The sequence below is a fragment of the Mastigoproctus giganteus genome, chromosome 3 (genome assembly GCF_048544385.1).
Source record: "Mastigoproctus giganteus isolate SK-2022 chromosome 3, ASM4854438v1, whole genome shotgun sequence".
In the NCBI taxonomy this organism is placed as follows: Eukaryota; Metazoa; Arthropoda; class Arachnida; order Uropygi; family Thelyphonidae; genus Mastigoproctus; species Mastigoproctus giganteus.
In genome coordinates, this window is record NC_143577.1 from 136,830,470 (window position 1) to 136,851,025 (window position 20,556).

A 20,556-nucleotide genomic window follows, 5' to 3' on the forward strand; every position below is an offset into this window, starting at 1 on the left:
ATAAATATCAATATCAATAAATCAATCCTACTGAGGACCACCTCTTCCCTTTGTTTCATCTTTGGCAGTGATGCATCTGTATCATGGCAGCAAGTGCTATGTTGCCATTTTTGAATAAAGTCCCTCTGTACCGTTTTGTTTCCGTTGTTGTGTCCGTGTTGTTTCCTTCATCATTTCTGTACCTCACGAGGTTCCTTTGGTATGCTTTTCCCATATCCAGGCCACACTTATGAGAAGCTACAAGTGAAAACCTGACTGGTCCTTAAATTTTGAACACCATTATAGTAATATATAGGTAAAAGAGAAATTCCCTTCACAGCAGAAAATGCCTGAGGATTAACATAAAATGAAATATAAAAGAATGCCATAAAATATAACATAATAACAAAAATAGCACAGTTAGTAGAATTGCCGTCCTCTCCGCACCGAGTGGAAAAGACCCGAGTTCAGGCTTTTCCTTCGGGTCATTTCTTTAGAAAACTGAACATATAAAATGAAAGTCTCATCACTTCATTTCTGCCTAGAGTCTTGTCAGTTGTAATAAAAAGTTCCGCTTAACATGACATCTGAAACAACCAACTTGTTCAAATAATTACACACAAATGCGTACACAGTCGTTGACAGAAATACACAAAACTGCTAGGCAACAGTAGCCTCAAGGAGCCACCGCGGTTTGTCTTCTATAGTTCTGATTTTCTACAAGCTTATCAAAGTCAATTCCCACATGTGATAAGTTGTGAATTGACTGCAGCGCTGTTGGCTATCATCCTTAGGGATTTCGTGCATCTTAAGGCAAATGGTGGGATGTGTCACTCACATAGCTGCCAGAAATAAGGTGAGGCGATTATGCCAGTCATCATCTTCATTGTGGTTAACAATCGTTTCCAGGCAATGATGTCTGGTAAACGCTGTAGTTTAAGCTGCGTGGTACTTAACTGATGGGGAGACGGTGTTCATTGTTGGCTCACTCCAGCAGCCAAAATTCAGTCGCATGTATTGTCCTAATGTGGGTATGGGTGGCTGATGCCTAAAACTTAGGTCCTTAAGGTTGTCACGGACATTCTCTCAGATAGGCCAGACAAGCTGTACTTGCTATCTGGGAGTTTAAATGCTGATGGAACTGATATTCGGGTGACACTCAAGTCACGTGGGCCCAATTTTGACGAAATCCGGACGGTCTGTGACAGCAAATCCTCTGCTTGCACCTTCACGATGGTGGGACTGTTAGTAATCCTGGGTATAACCTCCATGCATAAGTACATTGGTTCACACCTGGGTGGGTGACCACCCAGGTGTGAACCAATGTTAGCAGAGCTCAAAGTGTGGCGCCCATACCACATGGAGGAAAGCCGCCCCTCTACGTTACCAGGCAGTACTAGGTGGTAGATGACTCTCATCAACTGCTGCAATACCACCACTTTGCTTATTGGAGTCTTGAAGTGGTGGAACTCAAGTTTAGTCTCTAGAGCTAAGTTATGGTCAACCCTTCCTCATCTCTTCCATCATGCAGTATGACTGATAACTTTTGAGATTATGATGAACATCGTGGCGAGATCCATTCTTCCTTGTATTTCGAGGTTACAGCTCTAAAACGGTGTTCGCAGGCCGGCCGCTAGTTAGTACACCGGACCGAACCTATTCGTAACTCTCTAGGAAGCTTCCGGATCAGCTAGTGTATAATCCTGCTACCTCTACTCTGCCAAATAGTGACTGGAGGTAGTCCGAGTAGTGTATATGCAGGGGGCATTGTCGAGGCCACGTTATGTCAAGGATCTGGGTATATTCTTACCATGTGTACGCCATATCCAAAAATTTCATTACTTCATATAGCATGTCCCATCCACTTTTTCTTACTATTGAATACACCATGAATTGTCAAACTAATAGAGCAAGCTTACCTGCGAAAAGATCTAAACCTCCCAAACACTTCCTAATTCATTTCAAAAATATACGTGGTCTCAATTCTAATCTCAACGATGTCCATTTCCACTTGCAGTCTACCAAACCCCATGTACTTTTTCTGACAGAATCTCAGTTATCGGTTGATTCAACTACTGCTCATCTCAGATGTCCAAATTATTCGCTGTATGATGCCTTTCGCCTCAAAGGTGCTACTTGTGCATATGTCCATTCAGATATTCCCTGTCAGAGACTCGGTAATTTGAAATCTCCTCTCTTCGATCTTCTCTGGCTTAAAATCTCGCTGCCTCATGGTGTCAAATTCATCTGTTGTCTCTATCGTTCTCCCAACTCAACCAATCACTTGGAGCTCTTTGACTTCCTCTCTTTGCAACTTGACTTTCTCCAGTCCAACTTTCCTAACAGTGAAGTAACTTTCCTTGGTGATTTTAATGTTCACAACTCCAGCTGGCTTCCGTTTTCTAGTCACACCGACCCAGCTGGTCGAGATGCTGAGGCTTTTGCAATTACTAATGGCCTTGCACAGATTGTTCATTTACCTACAAGAATACCGGACAATCCTAATCATTCAGCCAACACGCTTTATCTTTTTTCTCACAAACAACCCTTCTAAGTACACGGTCGAAGTGAGAGGTCCTTTAGGATCGCCTTTATCTCACGGCTATTCCCAACCTCATGTTGTTTGGCATTACAAGAATGCAAAATGGTATGACCTGCGAGATTTCGTTTCTTCCTTTCCTTGGTTGGATTACTGTCTCAAAATTTCTGATGTCAATGTTTGCTCCAGATCGTGTCAGTGAAATTATTCTTGCAGGAATGGAATCCTCTATTCCACACTCCACTTTAAAATCTCGTCATTTATCTAAACCTTGGTGTTCCAATAAATGTGCTAAGGCTGTTCAAGAGAAGAATGTTGCATATCGTAATTGGCTTGTTTCTAATTCTTCAATTTCATTTTCCGCCTACACCAAAGCTCGCAACAATTGTAAAGCAGTTATTAATCAGTCTAAACTAGAGTTTGAACAGGCTAAGAGTAGAAAACTTGCTTCTTGCCCTAATGGTAGCCGAGCATTCTGGTCTCTTTCCAAAGCTATTGGCTGCAACTTTTGCCCATCTCTGCTCCCACCTCTGTCCAAACCAGATGGTTCTGTTGTCACTTCAGCCAAGGATAAAACTGACCTGTTACATCCCATTTTTCTTCCAGCTCATGTATTAATGACCTTGGTAAAACACCTCCCACCATTCCTAACACGCTCCATTCAATGCCTCCTGTGGTCTTCCGTCAAAAGGATATCAGAAGGATTTTGACGAATCTTGATGCTAAGAAAGTCCCAATGGTATTTCTCCATTTGTCCTCAAAACCTCTGTTCCTGAACATACTCCTATTCTTTGCCGCCTTTTTTCACTTTCTTATTCCAAAGGTGTTTTTCCTTCTGCTTGGAAATTTGCTCATATCCAGCCAGTTCCTTAAAAGGGTGACAAATACCTCCCATCCAATTATTATCCCATTGCATTTACTTCTACTCTTCCTAAAGTAATGGAGAAATCAATTAACCGCCGCTCTTAAACTACCCAGAAACCTTCCGTCTGATCAACGATCGCTAGTATGGATTCCGTCAGTGTCGATCCTCTGGTGGTATTCTGGCTTATGTTACCCATTTATGAACTAATTCAATGGAAAGGTTCGGTGAAACACAAATAGTTGCTCTTGACATCTCAAAGGCATTCGATCGTGTTTGCATAAAGGTCTTCTAAACAAACTTCCATCTTTTGTTTTGCCAACTGTTTTTTTGTAATTGGTTGTCCAGCTTTCTCTCTGATCGCTCACTGAGGGTGATGGTAGATGGCTCTCTGTCTTCTAACTTCTCCACTAATGCCGGTGTCCCCCAAGGTCTGAACCTCTTGTATATTAATGACCTTCTTCCATTGACTGAAAATCCTATCCAAAGTTTTGCCGATGATAGCACATTGCATTCCACTTTCCATTTTGAAAAACCGTGCCCTGCTCAATCAACTTCAACTTTTCGAAAATCTGCTACCAATTCCTTAAATACCGATCTTCAGGTAATTCCGCAGTGGGACAAAGACAACTTAGTTGATTTCAATCCTTCTAAAACTCACTTATGTCTATATCTCGCATAAAGGATTCTGCTGCTCCTATGCTTATCTTTGGTGACACTTCGATTTCTAGGCAAAATGATATATCTCTTTTGGGGATTACCCTGACTTCTAATCTCTCTTGGAACAAGAAAATTACAAAAATTGCTTCTCTTTCCCTCTCTTTCCCTCTTGCTTCTCTTTCCCTCTCGCCATTACTTTTCTTCTAAACAGCTGCTCATTCTGTATAAATCGCAAAACTGCCCTACGATAGAATATTGTTCCCACATCTGGTGTGGGGTGGTGCTCCCAAAATACTCTCTCAGACTTCTTTATTCCATTCAGAAGAGGTTAGTTAGGTTAATTAATGATTCATCTCTAACAGAATCTCTCCACTCGCTGTTTCATAGACGTAGTGTTTCTGCTGTATGCCTCTTCTACAGATACTTCCATGGGCACTGTTCTTCTGAATTGGCTTCTATAATTCCCGCTCTCTCTTTCAAAACAGTCCGAACACGTGCCGCCACCAGCCAACATCCATTTACTGTCCAACTTCAAACCCACAGAACCAACTTTTCATCTTCCTCGTTTGTTCATTCAACTGCCGTTTTCTGGAACAACGTATTTCATACGTATTTCCTGAAAATCAGTCTACAGAAGTTCAAGTCCAATATCAACAAATATCTTCTTTCGTCTTCTCAACCTCCAACTCAAGCACGGTACTAAGTATTATAGGTTCTAATACCTCTCATGTTTGGGGTTTACATAAAGAAAAAATAAAAAAAAATTCAGCACACCATACGATATGGCCAAATACACTGTGTTAGAAAACAGGCCTTATGCGTCGCGTTGCATTATATCATCCAAGTTTCTTGCGATGGCCGACTAACTGGTTAAAATAAATTTATTAAAATGAAAATGATATATCATAAGATAAACAGAAATAAAATAAGATAAAAGTGTTAAAATATAATATAATAAAAGCGTGAAAACGCTAAATTTTAAAATAACAAAGCATTAAACTATAATAGATAAAAAGCGTTTTAACGCTTTTATTATATTATATTTTAACACTTTTATCTTATTTTATTTTTGTTTATCTTATGTATATATCATTTTTATTTTAATAAATTTATTTTAACCAGTTAGCCGGTCGTCGCAAGAAACTTGGATTATAAAATACACGTGGTCGTGATGTAATAGGTCGTGGTGTCTCGCAGTTGTTGTAGTGTGTTTCATATGCAACAGATGCTGTTTGGTTGTCCAACGTAAGAAGTTCATTCTATTTACAAGTATTTAGCATTAGCAGTAGTAGAGGCATATGATGCAAGAAAGCAAGCTTATGCAGCATCAGCCAAAAAAAAAAAAAAACACGCTCCCCTTTCATCGCTCCGTTCGTTCCAAGTACCTGTCCAGCTCAGCCTTAAATGTATTTAGGGTATCAACTTCCACAACAAAGGATGGAAGTCTGTTTAACCGACCAACCACCCGCTGGCTAAAAGCAAACTTCCGCACATCTATCCTACATCTGTCTTTCCTCAATTTGAATTCATGCCCTCTCAAATGATTTTTCTGAGCAAGAGGAAGAATTCCATCAGCATTGAGCATGTTCAAGCCATTCAAGGCAATCAGATCATCTCGCAGGTGCCTAGTCTCCAGACACTGTAATTTGCAAAATTCAAGCTTTTCCTCACGAGAACAACCCCTTGTTCCATTCACTAATCCTGTTGCCCTTCTCTGTACTCGCTCCAACAGCTCTACATCATTCCCAAAACGAGGCCTCCAAACCTGTATACAGCACTCGAGGTTTGGCCTGACCACCGCCTTATATAAGGGAACAATCACCTCCCTATTCCTGCTAGAAAAATTCTGTTTATCAATGACAAGACACCATGAGCCACTCCTGCAGACCGTCCGCACTGCTCAGAAAACTTCATATCTGCCTGCACAACCACCCCCAGGTCCCTTTCGTTCTCCACCACTGTCAGTCCAGTACCACAGAGTTGACACGTCACTCTGGGGTTGCTGCCTCCCATATGTAGCACTTTACATTTGTCAATGTTAAACTTCATTTGTCACCTCTCAGCCCATCTGCTCAACCTTTCTAGATCCTGTTGCAGCAGCGCACTGTCATTAGTGTCCTTAACAACCCTGCCAACCTTCGTATCGTCTGCAAACTTGGATATTAAGCTTGATATACCATCATCAATATCATTTATAAATACAGAAAATAACAATGGACAGAATACTGAACCCTGAGGGACTCCACTAATAAGATTAGTCCACGATGAGCAGTGTCCATTGATTACCACTCTCTGACTGCTCTCACTCAACCATCCCTTTATCCATAGCAGCAATTTGCCTCCAATGCCACACTGCTCCAATTTGTGCAGCAGTCTTCCATGTGCAACAGTATCAAAAGCCTTTCTAAGATCCAAATATATGATATCAAAGTTATTCCCTGCATCCAGTTCCTTTGTGACCACATCATAGTATCCAATAAAATTGGTCAGGCAAGACTTTCCCTTAACAAAACCATGCTGTGTCCGAGCTATAACTGAAGTCTTGTCTAGATGATCCTGCAGTGTTTCTTTAACCAGTGCCTCCATTAATTTTCCTGGAACAGAAGTTAAACTAACAGGTCTATAATTACTTGTGTTGCCCTTTGATCCTCCGTTGTGAATTGGGGTCACATTTGCACATCTCCAGTACATGGGTACCTCCCCTGAGTCCAAAGAAGCTCTCATAATTATGGCTAATGGTTTGCTTACTTCCTTTGCTGCTTCCTTTAATATAACTGGACAGATCCCGTCCACCCCGGGTGCCTTTTTTATGTTTATCTTCAACAATTTCTCCTACACCTTCCTCTCAGTTATTACAAAATCATCCAGCTCACTGCCACAGTTTAACTCACCTCTGGCATTCTCCTCCCTGAATAACTCCTCACGGGTGAATGTAGATGCAAAATACTCATTTAATTTGTTAGCCACCTGAGCAGGATCATCAACAGTTGAACCATCAATATCCAGTGGACCAATCTGATTCATCCCTTTCCTTCTAGAGTTTACATAGGTAAAGAACTCTTTGTTGTTTTTCTTCGCATCCTTTGCCAAGGATTTCTCCTAATCTGTCTTTTCCTGCCTAATCTCCTTTGTGACTTCAATATTTGTGACTTAAAGTATGTCAATATGCGACGTGTGTGTTTTGATAATTGGAATAGTTATGCAATTAGTGTTAGTTGTACAAGCGTAGGTGATCTTTTTCGAGAGTACACCATCATTACAGTCTTCTGTGGATTTTGGGTCAAACCAAATCTATCTAAATACATAAATAACTCCAGATGCTTATGATTTATCTTGTCGCACAATGTACTATTGGTCATGGACGGTTGGATGATCATCAGAATTTTAATGTCGTCTGCGTAAGCGGTATACATACATCAACCGTACCCTTTCAGAACGGTATCAGCATCGCGGTAAATAGGAGTTCGGATAACACTATGCCTTGTGGAACTCTTGCATGAACTGTCATTTAATGTATTTACATACATGGAAATACATGGAATGACAAATTAGTAGGAACTGTAGGAACTTCAGCATATTTCCCTATATTTGGAAGGCGTGGTGGAGCAGCTGAAGTAGGGCACTTACATTTAGACTATCAGAGGCTGCTTTTATATCAGCATATATTATAACAACTTTATTTCGAGCTTGGAAGGCATTCGGTATCTCGGTTTGAACTTTGAGGAGGTTTGTAATTGTAAATATATTAGTCATAGCATAATGAATTTGTTGAGGCTGACTGGCCAGTATCTGATCCGTCAGCTTTGGCAGTAGAGCTTTCTCCAGTATTTTTAAGAGTGTGGATGCGGTAGATATAGGCTTATAGTGCTCCATGACAGTAGACTTTGTAATTTTTGGATCCTCAATCACGTTGAAGAAAATGATGGTGACAGCACCCAAAGAATAGCAACAGCAGAGATCGTGGGACATATGACTGTGTGGAAATTTTTACGGGACCAACAGCTTTATTCATATGATCTTCAAAGAGTACAAGGCCAATATTATGGGCTCATGTAGCTGTAGCTGTAGTAAGGTTTTAGGAGCATCAGCGACTGGAGCCATATTTCTCCGTGTATATTGTCTGTAAACTGCGTGTATTCTGAAGTCGACTTTCTGTTTGCTAAACGAAAAACCATGCTACCTTTGCCTGAGACTGACTAACTCATCCACGTTGAGAAAAAGGCCCATTAAAAATTTCTCATGTCATCAACGGGACCCGAACTCGGGTCTTTTCCACTCGGTGCGGGAGCGGGAAGAATGGAAATTCTACTAACTGTGTTACCCACGAGGGCAATTCTACCCTTAAGTAGCTGCACAATGATACGGAGGTTTCAGACTATAACCAGTTGTTTTCACTGGATGGTGTCTAAGTTGAAATGAAGAATAGCAGAAAAGAATTCACCATCTCCATCATAGGCGTTATGATGAAGATGGTGAAGGGCTTTCTGCCCATTCTGTTCATCCTATGATAGATACAATATTCGGTGCTTCAATATACTTTCAGATAGGTTTCATATGCTGAGGACTAAATTATTATTTATTATTATTATTATTATTTTAGGGTTGCCCGTAATTAAATACATTAACCCGTATTTGTGTCTGTAAATTGCGTATATTCTATGGTTGATTTGCCTGTTTTGCTGGACGAAAAAACCCCAGTTACTGGGGAGAAAAACCTTGCTATCTAGGCCTGAGACCAACTAACTCAGCCACGGAGTGAAAAAAGCCCATTAAAGTTCCTCGCGTCATCGACGGGATTCGAACCCAGGCCTTTTCCACCAGGTGTGGGGAGGACGGTGACGATACCACTGTGCTACCGCGCAGACGCTGAGGACTAAATGGGTAAAATACACTGTGTAAAGTGAGATTGGTACGAGACATACTTGAGTATAGTGTACGATCATCCTTCGGTCATGGCATCTCGCTAAGTCCTGCCTTGCGGCGTACGTCTTTGGTTTTGCGTGTGAAGAGTGCTGTGAGTGCTGCCTTCGTTCCAGACAAGCTCCAGGTTGAGGTCGTGTTGGACAGAGTTTATTCTGGAGCCCATCGATGAACAGCGGGGCTGCAGTCGCTAATTTCCTTTTAGTGGTCGACATTTGGGCTGATTTTACGGATTAAGTTTTAATCTGACTGTTTAAAAGTAATCTTCCTTAATTCAGTTAGTTCCTTGCAGGACGTTTCCGGAAATTGCTTCTGCTTTTTTGTTTTCAGGAAAAACTTCAACTCATCCGAATAGCAGTTGTTGTTAAAAACCCAAGAAATGGTTCCAGAGTAACCGCAAAGAAGAAGGCCGAATGAACACCACCCTGTGGTACTCCTCGAGAAATACTCAGCTCCCGATATAGGTTTATATGCGTTACAATCAGCTTACTGCAAGGTGCTCGTAGGAACCGTATTATCCCATCAGATATTCCAAAGTAAGTTTAAAGAATGTGCAAAAGCACTGAGATATTAAAATGATACCAAGTTAGGATTTACATAAAATTAAACAATTTGGAAATTGTTATATGAAGTTGGACCATCTGGATTCTGAACAGCGTTTCCAGGCGCTTGGTGGTTGTAGAGCGGCACTGGAAAACAGTATATAGGTAAGGTGGCCTATCAGGAAAGCAGTGGTCTACTAGTCCGGAAAAGATGGCTTTTCGAAAATCTTTAGGGAAGCATTCAACAGAAATGCGTCTGAAGTCTTCATATCCATTTCTATCAGGTACCTCGCCTGTCCTAAGAACGTTATTAAAAGCTTTCATTAGGGATTCAAAGATGTAACTCTCCGTACTTTTACGATGAACAAGAGAGAAGCCGTCTGACCCAGCTGCAGTTTTATTTGGTAGCTTGTTGATAGCATTGATGAGGTCTTGTTTACTCAGTGTGAAATTGTGCAGCAAGGTCTTGTGGGGCGCAATAACTCACCCCATAGGCGTTATGATGGAAGGTAAAAAAATATTACTATTACATTAGGGTCCCTGAAAATTATTTCATATACCCATGTGTATTATGTCTGTAAATTGCGTGTGTTCACTCGTCGATTTGTCTGTTTTGGTGGACGAAAAATCCCAGTTTCTGGGTGGGAGGAACCTTGCCATCTACGCCTGAGATCGACCAACTCAGCCACGTAGTGAAAAAAAGCCAATAAAAGTTCCTCACGTCATCGACGGGATTCGAACCCGGGTCTTTTCCATCCGGTGTGGGGAGGACGGTGACGATACTACTATGTTACCCCCGCAGACTGTGATTGAATGGCAATTCAAATTCAAATTATTTTATTAGAGTCACCCAGAATTGCTTCTGTATACCAATATATGTATTGTGTCTGTAATTTGGGTGTGTTCTTGGTCGATTTGCCTGTTTTGCTGGACGAAAAAAAAACACAGTTTCTGGGGAGGGGAAACCTTGATATCTACTTCTGAGACCGAATAACTCGGCCCTAAAGTAAAAAAAGCCCATTAAAGTTCCGCGCGTCATTGACGGGATTCGAACCCGGGCATTTCCCACGCGGTGTGGAGATGACAGTGACGACACCACTGTGCTACACGCGCAAAAGTGATTGGATGGCATTTTTTTTTCATTTATTTACACACTCAAATATTATGTACAATCTCAAGAAACATATACAATAATTTATGTACAGTTGTATGTAAATTGTTATTCTCATATATAATTATCCTAGCATATATATATATATATATATATTGTTCAAACTAAAGTAGAGGAAACACAGTACGAAACACGTGTGTGTGTCCTGGTATCAAGGGTGGCCCCTAAGCATAGCCTATCTCCACCTAGTGGATCTGTATAGAATGTACCCCAAAAAGGAGCAAAGGAGCAGCCAACCCCTGGGCAGCTGCTGCCTGGTGCCCGTCCCCAGGCACGAGTAGCCGGGCCTGGGTTTTTTTATCCTCTTACATGCCAAAGCGCACAAAATCCCTCACCAATTGCAGGTAGTGCAATAGCAGTGGGTGATTGGATGGTAGGAAAGTTCGAAGACAGATTTTATCCATTCCCCAAACATCCCCTAGTAGGCATTCCTTTTTGATCTCCCGGAAGTTTCGCCTTCCACCAATGTATGTGGGAAAGTCGCTTTTGCTGGAAAGCCAGTTTTGTTTCGCTGTTAAACCATTGGTTACACTTTTTGAGGTGATAAGAATCCACTTAGGTGCTTCTAAAAGCATCTTCATTAACTATCATCTTCAACTGCTCTGCAAGTTCAGAGCATCACTAAACAGCATCTTACAGGCACTGTTCCATCAACTGACGCAAGTCATTGGAGAAGTAGTTTCTGTTTCAGGAATTTTAAGAAGTAAGCTCTTTTTGTATTTGCATCACGTTGCACATCTTTACCCTTTCTGTATGGAGGTTACATCCCTCCATACAGTAAAGTGTAGAGGGAGGTCACATCCCTCTACACGGAAACTAAAGATGTAGGTTTGTGATCGGGACAAATTTAAACGTTGGTTAGCTGTCAGCTTTCAGGTTGTTCAAATTGTCAAACAGGAAGTCAAGGGTCTGTTTATCTCTAGTAGAACTCATGCGTTCGTCATTTAAGCCGAATTTCCTCAAATAAGTTCATCTTTGGTCTCGTCGTACCTAGGGCTGGCCATATTAAAATCGCTCATCACGAGCGTTGGGAGGCGGGGATTTAGGTTTGCAGTAAGCTAAGTGAGCAATTCTCTCCAGCATTATCCAAAGAATCTAGAGGTAAGTACACATTGCACACATGAAAAGGGATACCTATATTTCAGAAATAGCAACTAATCCTTCGAAAGTACTGATGTGAGAACCTTTTATTGTCAGGTTGTTTCTAAAAATTATGGCAATACCTCCTCCTCTTCTGTCGCTCTTCCGTTATTCGAAGTCAAAATTCTCATTGAAGACACTGAGCTTCCTTTTTTATGTGTTAGTCAGGTTTCCTATCGTAATCTACAGTCAAACTCAACAAGCAACAAAACATAATGATGTTTGTTACAGCAAATCTCGAAGGCAGGCTCAATAATTGTTTTTACTGATGTTCATTAGGAAGTGATTTATTTCAGCAGTACAGATATTCAGGCCTTCATATTGGTTCTTCAAATAATACAGCAATTTATACAGAAATTAATAATAATATACAGTATGTTTCTTAAAATTTTAAATAATATCTTTTCTCCAGTTGCCCTAACATGGCAACTAAGAATCTAGAGGTAAGAATCTACAGAAAAGATAGTGAGATTTCTCTTACCAAAATCTTTTACCAAAACCTCTAGTGAAACTGAAGGAAGATTTAATGGACAAAGATTGAGTTCATATACTCTACATCAGTAGTGGCATTTCAAATTGGGGAAAAAGTATTTCAAGATGTTTAGTTTTTTTTATTTTTATTATTATTATATTATTTATTTTTCTTAGTTGCCGTATAGAAGAAAACAATAAAAAATCATTGCTGTCCTCAAGGGGAATATTAATACATTAGGATCTCTGATGTGATTCCTTTAAAAATATATACAGTACACTTTCTAAGAGCAGCAATGATTTTTTTTCGTTTGAAAACTATTTTAAAAAACTAAACAATTTTAATAATAAATTTTCTGTTTCACAATATCACAATTGTTCATTTTTGTCAAAGTTTGTAATGTCATGCTACTGTGTTCAGTATTTAAACCAAATCTTAGTCCTTTAAATTTGAATCGGCCTTGAACTTCTAATCCCCAAATATATTAGTCTATATCAAGTTTAACTTAGATATTAAACAGTTCATGCGTTTATACTGGTATCTTTGAAGTTCTTATTGACCCCTTTTTACTTATAATATCAAAATAGATATTACCTGATGGGCTAGTTCATGTGAGATGATTGTGGCAACTCGCTGTTTGTTTGTAGCTGAGGAAATATGCGGATCATAAAGTAAAGCTGTCTCTCGGTAGGTAACAAGTCCCCAATTTTCCATAGCACCAGCACTAAAATCTGGTATCGCAATCATGTCTGTTGATAATAAGATAATATTTAAGAGACAGAAAAAGCTAATTGCAGTTACAAAGCAATCAATTAAAATGTATTTGCTACATATAATACTACCAATGTGTGATTTACTGTATCTTAGAAATGCTACTGTTATCACGAGATGTGATCAATGACGTAAGTAAAAAATTAAAATAAATAAAAACAACGAGAGAAAACTGGTGCAAAAAAAGAAACAGAAATTCTTTAAATGTCAGTAGATCAGTTGTTTTCGAACGTTTTCGCTGCACTTTAATTATAATGCTACTCCTGTTGGAGTTAATATTTGCCATCTACGTATGAAAATACAGTGGTGCTGGAAAAAAAAAGCATCGCTTGCAAAATTCACCAAATTTCTGTGAAATTTGACAATATTTCATATGCGTTTTATAATAGCATTATTCTATTGAGTCATCCATCTCTAGCCAGCCCTCTTAGGTGATGTCACATGCCATACATGATTGAATCACCCTAGCGGCAGTATAAATACAGTGCATATGACACAAGCCCAATTTTCTGTTCTATTGTAATGGCTAAGTTTTCACAGTTAACACCGTGGAGGAAAAGTGTTGCTGCTGCGTCGTTGAATGCAGAACGACATTCTATACATGAAATAGCTAAAAGGATTCACTCTAATCAGCCAAAAGTGGCTCGTTTATTACGAAAATTATCAGAAACTGGCAGTCTAAACAGAAAGAAAGGAAGTGGACGTTCACGAATATCTTCTGTAGCGCAGAACAGATTTCTGGTCCATTTGTATGTCCGAAACAGAAGATCCTTAACGATGGATCTCAAAACAGCATGGGAGGAGGATACAGAAGTAAAGTACTGCAACAGTACATGGACACACTTTTCTCACCGGGAGCACTTCGCCCAAGATGAAAGCCACTGACAAAAAAAAAAAAAAAAAAAAAGAAAGAAGGCACAGCGTCCAAAATGAACAAGAAAGCATACTAGTTGGTCGAAAATCAGTAGAAATGTGTTATTTTCTCTGATCAATCAAAATTCAACTTGCATGGTTCGGACGCTAGCAGACTGTTAGACGAAGAAAAGGAGAAGAATTTATCATCTCCACAGTGAAACATTCTGCATCTCAAATGATATGGGGCTGTATTACACATAAACGCATAAAGGAGTTGGTCGTCTTGAATCTTTGTACAGTGAATACAGAGGCAAAAAGGACATTCTTGAGACAAAATCACGTTCCGCAATTAGAGATCACTAATGGGATGTTGCCGATTCCATTTTTTCAGGCTGACTCTGCTCCTTATTGTAGAGCCAAAACAGGAAAAACTACTTCATAAAATTAGAAAATGTTTTAAATTTATGAAACGTCGCACTCTTGCTTAAATAAAGATAATTTCTTTCGCTGTCTTTACTTCGCTTTATTTATTCCGCTGTCTTTGTCCATAGGTGCAAAAATGGGTGAAGAATAAATCAATTCGCACAATAACCTGCCTTGAGAACAGTCCACACCTCAATCCAACTGAAAATTGTTGGAACAAAATGGGTGTTTGAGTAATGCAAAAGAAACCATAAACACTTAGAGATGCTGCAAGACACATTAATCTGTGTTTTATACCATGATTTCCCAGGAATACAGAGCTTCATTCAGTCGATGCCACGACGGCGTGCAGCAGTCATCAACCCAAGTGGTGGGCCAACGAAATATGAGTGTGCATTTTGTTGTGTTTTTTGGTTATATAGATGCCAGTCGTTCTAGAATGAGAAAAGTAATGTAAAAAATCACTCACTACTTTCAAAAATTCTTTGATATTATATGAATCATAAGTAACATGCTGTTATTTTGGAAAATGTTACTTATTTCATTCTATATTTAGCCATAAGAAATAAAAGTACATTTTTCGGCAATTAGTTTCATTTGTGCATTGTTATTATTTATTTATGTTCTTTAAGCTATTTCTAAAAGATTAACTGGCGATATAAGGACAAAAAAAACCCTAAAATATTAGGTGAAGTAGTTTTTTGAGTACTACTGTATGCATGTCACTTCTATATGTTAACATAATGAAATTAGTAATCTTTTCAATTTCTGACATTTTATTCACTTAATACAGTATGATACAGAATAGAAGATTTTGCCTGGATTAAAAGTAGAAAATAATTCGAGGTGAATATTCTAAAATAGATATATTTTTGGGTGTAAGGGAAAAAACAATTTCTAGCAGAATAGTAACGGGAAGGCACCAAATTACGTCTTGTTTTATAAATCATACACCTCACAATCAAATGTATTTGGTATCATCGCATCTGGAAAAATACTCGTTTTAATAATCAGATTAATAAGGTGCTTTCACCTTTGGTCCCAATTTCAGAACTGAAGTGTTCACCACTTTCTGCCAATGCCTTGTAGCAGAAATCACAAAACTAGGTCCATCTTCCTCCATGTTAAGCGGGCTTGAAAGCATTTTGTTTTAGGCAACTCAGGCTATGAAGCTTTAATATATGCATTGTACCTGTATACTGCGTTATTCTGTGGTCGGTTTTTCTGTTTGCTAAACGAAAAACCCAGGAGAAAGGAGAACCATTGACCCTCCCCTGGGACAGACTAACTCAGCCACGGAGTGAAACAAGCCCATAAAATTTCTTCGCGTTATTTACAGGATTCAAACCCTGATTATATCAACTGTGCTTCCAGCGATAACCATTTGTTCTTCAAGTCCACGCGGGCAGACAGTGGTTATAATCACAAAGGGTGGAAAAAGGTTTGAGTTGAATCCCGTCAATAATGCGAGTTACTTTTATGGACTTTCTTTCACTCAGTGGCTGAGTTTGTCAGTCTCAGGCGTGGACAGCAAGGTTCTCCTCCACCCCAGAAACTCGGGTTTTCCTTTTAGCAAAACAGGCAATTCGACAAAGAACACACATGAAATTTATGGACATATTATACATGTGCAGATAAGATAGTCCTTGGGTGGCTCTAATATGACAGTTTTGGTTATTCCTCCTTCAGTCAATCGCTAGTAGACGAAGAAATGGTTCTCGAAGGATCTGGTATTTCACTTCATTCCTGACGAGTTCAGACTTTAGATTTGTTTTGTGGGCTTTGTATGAGCTCTTTCCTATGCTGCTGCATAGGAAAGAGCTCATACACACCTGTAAGGCTGCGGTCACTATGGAACTGTTCAAGTTGTTAGTGTCCAAAACATGTATGTGCAGTACCAAACATGTCTGCATTGACATATTTGGTACTGCAACCAACATCTGAATTCAAACCTTGATAATCACTTCCTTTTCATAATAGCAGCCTCTGAACTGCATTACGGACAAAATACACTCCGATCGATTAGGTTTTCTAACTATTTTCCCCACCTACACTCGACCTGATAACAGTTTTATTAAATTCGAGAATAACGCCTCCAACATGTTTAAATGAATGAGAAGGACAAGTTATCAAAAAACAAACATATTCAAGTTTCGAGCAATATCTCCTGATTGTTCAACTCAGATGACTAGAAAAACTGTATCTTGTTAGTCTTTGTTAAATGGTGAAAAGGATCAGTTATAAAACTAATCAAAAATAACTGCTTTTTATATGGCTAAACAAGAAAGTGTTTACAGAAGGGTGAACAAGAAAAAATGGAGTAGTGCTCTGTAAAAAGAAAAGTTAGAAGAATATTGGCCCGAGTTTCGTTCAAGTTTACGGTTTGACAAAAGCTGTCGTTCGCATTTCACGACAAAAATCAGCATGCCTGTGGAAGAAATTACTTTCTCAGCAATATTATTGCGCATCTCTAAAATTAACAATATTTTGCTTTTTTAAGTTGTGTGTTCGTTTAACAGTTTTTATTAAAATCAAGAATGTCACCTCCAACACTCGATATTCTGCGAGTTATCAATCTAACGAACGTAAATTTTAACGCAATATTGAATGTGACAGTTCAGATCACTGCATTATGAACTTTCTGCTAGCCCTTAATATGTTCATAAACATCTTTTATGTAAATTTGGTTTTACTGCTACTACGATGTTTTAATTTCATGTTAAACAAATGAAGAAAAGCATTTTTCTTGACATTTATCATCCAATAAGTCATTCTTACATTACACATTTTTAAAACAACAGCACAGTACAGAAAACAACTGCACATTTGATAACTCAAAAACAGTTATTTGTATGATAGTTTAAGCCACAATTTTAGACCAGTAAGTTTTCCACTAATTCAGTGAACATTATTGGGTGATATGGATTTTTAATGCATATTTGGAGGCAAATAAACTTGTAGTTAACTTTGAAAAAAACTCAATAGCGCCACCGTGCATATTTGCAGGTAGTTTAATGAATGTATATTTTTTCGCAGTTCTCATTCTGGGTGAGCTACATTACAAAAACATGTTTTGCCAGTAACTTTAAATCTCTTGCTGAAAAAACTTCAGAGTTGTCTATATCTAGGAAGCTCTTTCTCAATTACAGACAAGCGAGGGAGGAAACACACTCAGAGAGTACAGGATCGAAAATCAATTGGGGGGCCTCTTCAGATAAACGTCATGGATAACTGGTTGGGTCTGCACATCTCCAAAGATGTTTTGGTTGTAAGATTCCAGAAAATCTTATTTATCTGATGACTGCTGGCTCTTAGCTGGAGATTAGCCGAGGAAAAACACTCAACGCCGAACGAAAAGTACCAAAAACTGTTGCCTTCATCACCAACAAAAAAAATAAATAAATAAAATCAGGGTTGATATATATATATATGTGTGTGTGTGTGTTGGCAAGAGTTTAATATTCTGCATCAATCAGACTAAAGACTGCTGTTCAGTGATTTTTAATTTAGTAAGTGCATTTTATTGCTCTAATTTTCATGTGCTAATATTAAAAATTTAGTGTTTTCTTTGTATATTCCAGTGTGATTCCATCTCAAAATTTAGTTTGAAAAATAACTTTCAACCCTTGAACAGTATTACGTCTCTTCGTCAGCACATTCTGGAAGAGCATCGAAGAATTTATGGTAAGGGTAGTGGCCTTAATTCTGATTTTAACAGAACAAGTGATGGGTGGGTAATTTCTTTTACTCACTAAACACATAAAAGTGGAGATTATAAATGCTGTCTAGAAACTTTTAAGCTTAGACACACATTAACTTTCATCTCATGCCTTTCCTCAATGGAATAGAAAAAACATGCTCTAACTCTTGCACCTGTGTTTTCTCCCAGCGAGAATAGAGCGATTATATGCTAAAAAAAAATTAATTTCGCTAGTGATGACAGAATGTTTTGCAGCCATGGTTGAATTTATATATTTTGTGTCTATCTAAAAGACAGCAACAGCCATAATGTTTTATCAATTGTTTTGTTAATGAATACCAGTTTTCCAGTGTCACTAGGACAATACGGAGATTTTTAAAATTTGCCATGCTATAACTTTTACCTCCTACCTATCCTGTTGCGTTTCTCGCAGGGAGAAAAGAGCGATTATACACAGAAAAAAAAAAAAAATTTTCACTCACGAGTGGTTGTTGTTATTTGGAGCGTTAGCAACTAAGGCCATATTGCTCGGGGGATATGTGGTGGTCATTCCCTGACCTTTCCGCCTCCTCCGTATTTGGTGGACACGGGCTCGAACCCTGGTCTAATTAAGAAGGGCATGTTATTCACTGCTGCTCCTGCCCACCTGGCTACGGAAACGCCGAATGTTAGCAGCTATGGTTGAATGTGTGTATTTTCTGTCTATCTAAAAGACAGTAACAGTCATAATGTTTATTATCAATTGTTTTGTTATTGAGTACCAGCTTAGTCATGTCTAGGTGTTTGTCATGGTCGAGAAGCAAGGTCCTTTCCTGTGGTTTAGTAACGTCCAAGTAACTGTTTCAATTGAAGATGTCACAATTCAAGGCTGGTCATGGTTAGGAGACAAAGTTTCTGTAGTTTAGTCATCTCCAGGTATTTGTCATGGTTGAGCGGCAAGGTTCTTATCTGTGGTTTAGTCCAAGTAACTGCTTCAGTTGAAGATGTGGAAGTCACGGTGAAGGTCACGTTTGGGAGACCAAGTCCCATCAATGGTTTAGTCAGTCATGTCCAGGTATTTGTCACACTTGTTGGAACACAAAGACCCCTCAGTTGTTTAGTCATGTCACAATTGGATATTTGTGACAATTGGAGGTATTTCAGGTATTTGTGACAATTGGAGGTATTTCAGGTATTTGTGACAATTGGAGGTATTTCAGGTATTTGTCACAATTGGAGGTATTTCAGGTATTTGTCACAATGGGAGGTTTTCAGTATGTGCCTTGTTTACGGGTTTTAATCACAACAAGGTATTTAAACTCATCCAGGTGATTGTCACAATTGGTAGGTCTCAATATCAGCAGCTTGGTGTATATTATTCACTATTCAGTGATTATTCATCGGCATGTATGTTCCTAGGATGGTTGATAGGATTGTTTCTTCGTCTTGCAAAGAGCTCCTGGGCAAAATCAGAGGATTCACGAAGGTTCTCTTCGTGAATCCACCGATTTGAACCTGCATCCGATCCGCAATCGCAATATGATCCGATCCGCATTATTTAGATTCATAAACTGACCCGCAATCCGCCAAAGGGGAAAAAAAAAGCAGAAGATATATTAAGAAAATCTGTCTTAACTTTATTATCCATCAAGTAAAAATGCAATATAGTTAATTTTAAGTTAATATAAATCATTAAACAGGATTAATATTTTTATATAATAATAATAATAATAATAATAATAATAATAGAGTTTAATAATTAAATTAAAAAGAATGAAAATATAATTAATTTTACAAGTTTTTTTGGATATTTGCTAAGCAGACACAGTACAGCAGATTCTTGTCTCTCGGATCGGAGATCCATCTGTAGAGAACTCGTTTGCTGTTTTGCGCTTTTGACAGGATTGGCAAAAAATTAAATGCCAACTATTTCCCCGCAGATTGCAGGAATGTACTGGACAATATTCAGGTGGAACTATGTAAAACTGTTCCACCTGAATATTGCGTGAAAATGTTTTTAACCATTTTCACGCAAATATCTGTAATCTCAATTGGATTATAGAAAAACCAAGTAAAGACACCTCAAATGTCTCTCACCCGAAAGAAGTTACGTAATGTTCACATTGGTATCGCACTACGATATCTAAGCGTATTGTGTTAATTTTAACAGTTTCCTTGATGTTATTGTCCATTTGTCCTGTTACTTTATATGCTCTAGTATGTGGCTTGTTTGTACGGCGGAAGGGCAGCAAAGGCCATAATGCGCCTAACTATGGTAATGCGTGTGTGGTTTATTGATGTCTTTTTCTAAGTTGGTGACAAAATTGTTCCATTGATCTCTATGTCTTTTCCTTATCTCTGTTTTGGCTATGGCTCTTTTACGTTTATATTCAACTTCATTTCTAGTTTTTTGTGGCTATCTATTTTCACGCAATGCATTCTGTTTTTCCTGAATGATAGTGCTAATTTCCACTGTCGCAATCCCTTTTTTCTCTGCCATCGCTTTATCACACCCGGTGTTATCTCTGCTGACTCCTCCAGAA

General features: G+C 38.8%; 1 protein-coding gene across 1 annotated transcript in view; it reads right to left on the reverse strand.

The window, feature by feature from the left end:
* LOC150088284 (aminopeptidase N-like) overlaps positions 1–20,556 on the reverse strand; it is a 488,751-nt gene that overhangs the window by 253,885 nt on the left and 214,310 nt on the right. Inside the window, exon 5 of the mRNA XM_090369447.1 lies at positions 12,880–13,034. Within this exon, the coding sequence (XP_090225573.1) occupies positions 12,880–13,034 (155 nt within the window). The remainder of the gene's footprint in view (positions 1–12,879; positions 13,035–20,556) is intronic.